At 30.6% G+C, this 2173-nt stretch overlaps 1 protein-coding gene across 1 annotated transcript; it reads right to left on the bottom strand.

The window, feature by feature from the left end:
- Positions 1-211: 211 nt before the first annotated feature.
- On the bottom strand, positions 212-1888 carry LOC136783015 (piggyBac transposable element-derived protein 3-like). The gene has a single exon (XM_066742808.1). It carries the CDS (start codon positions 1886-1888, stop codon positions 212-214), a length of 1677 nt encoding a protein of 558 aa, XP_066598905.1.
- Positions 1889-2173: the final 285 nt, after the last annotated feature.

The raw sequence follows: 2173 nt of genomic DNA, 5'->3' as shown, positions 1-2173 counted from the left end.
TATTAAAAAAAAAAAATTCTGTAATATTGTTTGATATAAAACAAATTTATGTACATCAGCATTTCTTATCATGGATATAACGTTGTTTTATAAACGTGAAATTATTTTTTTTTACTTTTTATTATATTTAAAATTTTTATCATATTTTACTTATTTTTCTATTTTGTGATTGAAATAACAAAATTGTAAAAACAAAAATTAACTAATTTTTTTATGCAGCATGAGATTCATTCCAACATGTTTGACAAATGTATTGATTGCATTCATTGCAATAAAAGAAGCTGCGTTTACCACAATTGTATAAGCAGTTTTTATACTTGTTTGTTTTGTAATAATTGTGATTTTTTAGTTTAGAGTTTGATAAATAATTTTGTGTAATTTCAATTGCAAAATCTTTAACTGTCGATTTTTTAGTCTTTTCCGGACGCACAGCATTCGACAATATAATCGCATTAGCAATAGATGACTCAATCATTCTTAGAAATACTGAAAAAGTCCACTTCTTGCTTTTCATGGATGGTGAGGCCTTGCTACAGTACTGGTCGTGTATATCTACACCTCCCATGTATTTGTTATAGGTTGTAAATGCAAGAGGCATTTTGATTTCCACCTTTTTTTTTAATTCTTTTGAATATCTTTTGACACTACTTTCTGATCCTACTCCAGCAGCCGTAGAAAGCATCGATACTTCTTTTGAATCCATCAAAGTAATCAAATTCATGCCGCTAGTTCGATCATGTTTTACAGCGAAAGTTCCGCGTGGAGCTTTTTTATCCAAATCGTTTTTTTCTTTTACCCTATCTTTTCTCACAACTCCCGTAGCTCTCAAACCTAGTGATTGCAAATGCACAAACAGATCAGAGCTAGTAAAAAAATTGTCGCAGTATAAATGGTACATTTTCAGTTTCTGTCTTACGGTAGTTATAAAAAGTTTTTCTAAAACACCGAGAACCACTCTACTTCCCAAAGCGCACTTTTTTAACTTCCCAACGATAGTTGCATTTTTCCCACCGTAAATATCGCAATCGAATAAAAACCCATCAGCTCCGCATAAGGCCCACATCTTGATACCAAACCTAACTGGCTTATTTCGAATAAATTGTTTTATTGCTAATCTTCCAAAAAATTTCACCATCATCTCATCAACAGCAATGGCGGTTTGGAAAAAACCAAAATGTTTCAAATTCTTTCTAAAAATTTGAAAGATGGTACGTACTCGCCAGACACAGTCATCTTGATTTTGCTCAGATTTTTTGGAATATGCAATTTTCCCTTTGATTTCTTGAAATCTATTCCGAGACATGGCTGATTTTACTACAGAGCACTCCAATAATGGATTGGTAGACCAATAATCACTGATCTCTGGTCTTTTATTAAAAATTGTTAGAATAATTATACCCAGAAAAGTATCGAATTCACTCATTGATAAATGCAAGTCGTTTTCGGCAGATGATTCAATAATATGAGTTTTCATCTCCTTAGAAAAAAATATTTCGAATAATTGAGTTGACGAACTTGCAAGGATGTGATTTCTTTGTTTATCAGTCAATAAATACTCATTTTTAAGTACTTCATCATACATTTTTTCTCCCGATGTCCACTTATACTTATGTTTTTCTTCTAAATACTTTTGATCAATAGAATAATTATTGACAATCTGCTTGTAAGATAGTACATTTTCTATTTCATTTGATATTTCTTTGTGAGATAAATCGTCATCGCTGAACCAATCAGAATCCACATCAGAATCATTAGCACAAGGCATTACGGAAACGTCTATACGATTATCATATTCCAATAGTTGACACGAATCTTCGTGCAAAACATTTGTAATGTTCAGATGCGAGAATTTTGTTGATTCATTCGTTCGTCGTTTTCGTTTCGGCATTGTAAAGAAAAATTAAAGTAAGGTGTATTTATGTACGAGAATTATGACTGACAACTATGTCTTCTATGTAAAGCTATACTGACCAAAAATTAAAATTAGGATTAGTGCAAATAATAACTGACGATTGCAAATAAAAAAATGTAATTTATTATTTTAGAATTTCCAAAAAAGCTGCACAACAGATTATAATATGATTCAGATAACTACAAAAGTGTTGTACTATTATAATTACATTTAGTACATAAATTTTCCTATAAGTATGTATCAAGAGCACAAATATTATAA

This window comes from Prorops nasuta, unplaced genomic scaffold (assembly GCF_024137725.1).
Source record: "Prorops nasuta isolate Cenicafe-Biocafe unplaced genomic scaffold, Cenicafe_Pnas_1.2 PNAS00031, whole genome shotgun sequence".
NCBI classification, from domain to species: domain Eukaryota; kingdom Metazoa; phylum Arthropoda; class Insecta; order Hymenoptera; family Bethylidae; genus Prorops; species Prorops nasuta.
This window is presented reverse-complemented; position numbering and strand designations above follow the sequence as displayed.